Below are 1,927 nucleotides of genomic sequence, written 5' to 3' on the forward strand. Positions count from 1 at the left end.
AGTGAGTGCCTCCTGTGCCGCCTCACTTTCCTGAAAGATTTCAATTTTTCTTCCATCAATTCTTGGTGCCTTGTTCTTTGCCACTTCTTTCAATGCACTTTGGACTTCCTCTCTGAGTATCATTGGCTCTTGTTCATCTTAGCAGTATTGATAAATTTGTCTTCAAGCTCATTGGTTCTGGTATCCATCTCTTCAATTCTACTCCCTTGTCCTTTCAGTTTATTTGTCCATTTCTGATATTTTATTAATCATTTTTACCTCTCTTTGCAGATTTCGAATTGTTTCCAATGCAATTTCTATCTTATTTTATTGTTCCTGTAGCATTTCCTTATTTTTATCAACCCTTCTGTGGAGCATTTGGATGCACCTCAATATCATTCTCCTGAATTCCTTACCAGGCATTTCCAAATTCTGCCCCTCTTCTTATGCGAAGTCTACGTCTACCTCCAGCTCATTTGTTTCAGCTACTGTGTCTTGTTTCTGGATGTAACCTGAGATCTTCTGGGTTTGTTTGTTTTGGCATTTTCAATAATTAGATGTATTTTCAGTAATTAGATGAACGTATGTTGGTTTACAAAGGAGCTCTGGTAGCGTAGTGGTTACGAATCGGGCTGCGAATCTTAAGGTCAGCGGTTCGAAACTAACAGCCGCTCCGCAGGAGAAAGATGAGGCTTTCTACTCCTGTAAAGATTTACACCCTCGGAAACCCTGTACAGGGTCACTATGGGTCGGAACCGACTCGATGGCACTTAACAACAACAACAACAATGTTGATTTACTATTAAGCTGATTGCCTACTGATATGTGTGATCAGGAGATGGCTTTCCTTTTCATTTCTCTTATTACTCAACACAGAGTAATTTTAGGTAGTTTTGGCTATCTGGTATAAAGCAGCTGTCTCTTGACTGAACAATAGGATTGTACAGCGTGCAATTGTAGCTTGGATATGACTGCAATTGCTGTGTCTTCTTGAGTAAAGTAGGGAGAGAAAGAGCTCCCCACCCCTATGGTAAAGGGGGACCAAAATAAATAGAAAATAGAAAACAAAAACATATTGGACACTATAGTCTATAACACACACACACACACACAAAGCCCATAGCAAAATACTTTACTGCCCCTTTTGGCTTCTTGCCTTCAAGGTTGCCTGAGAAATTTCAAGATATTACCATTGCTTCTTATGAAATAACTCAAGGTTTAATTATCGGCTTCTTTACCCTTTTGTCTGTCTCTCTCACCTGTTCTCAATACCGTTCAAATGTTTCTCCTAGTGAGAAACAGCCCAGGATTGGCCATAAACATTCTTGAAAACCCTTTCATTTTATGCTGGTTCTGTTGACTCCTCCCCTTTCTTCAATTCTAGACCCAGTGGTCTTTGCTGAGCAGATCTGGGTGCATGCATAGTAGAGCCCTCCAGGGGTTTGGTGTGCCCACTCACTCAGCTACTCCCTCTAGTTCCAGACAGAGAAAGATAAATGAACAGAAAGAAATGTTCATACCTTTATCTCCGAGGATCAGCCAAACCTTTGTGGTGGCTGCACTCTCTTGATCCTTCACCTGTTCTGTCATGCCCAAGATGGCTGCTCTGGGACCCACCAGCAGTCACAGATCAGGTAACACCACTTTTCTTATTTCTACTGCATATCCCACCAAAATAAAGCCTTTGATCCTTCTAAATATTCCTTTATATGTAGTTCAGAGTTCCAGGACAGTCCCCTGAAACTTCTTGGTCTGGTATTCTGTATTATTACTGGTGGAGTTCTGCATGGTGCTTCTCCCTAGTCTGCCATTAAGCTATGCCTCTAAAATTGTTCTTATGCACAGTTCCTACTGAAGATAAAGGTTCTGGTAGTCAAGTCCATACCATATGACTAAAATGTGTTTTCTACACATTATGAGAACACATTTTCACATCTTATTCAAGGAG

At 40.7% G+C, this 1,927-nt stretch overlaps 1 protein-coding gene across 1 annotated transcript in view; it reads right to left on the reverse strand.

Moving 5' to 3' along the window:
* LOC102832847 (disintegrin and metalloproteinase domain-containing protein 18-like) overlaps positions 1-1,569 on the reverse strand; it is a 197,331-nt gene extending 195,762 nt beyond the window's left edge. Inside the window, exon 1 of the mRNA XM_006859991.1 lies at positions 1,500-1,569. Within this exon, the coding sequence (XP_006860053.1) occupies positions 1,500-1,569 (70 nt within the window). The remainder of the gene's footprint in view (positions 1-1,499) is intronic.
* Positions 1,570-1,927: the final 358 nt, after the last annotated feature.

This window comes from Chrysochloris asiatica, unplaced genomic scaffold (assembly GCF_000296735.1).
Source record: "Chrysochloris asiatica unplaced genomic scaffold, ChrAsi1.0 scaffold00035, whole genome shotgun sequence".
NCBI lineage: Eukaryota > Metazoa > Chordata > Mammalia > Afrosoricida > Chrysochloridae > Chrysochloris > Chrysochloris asiatica.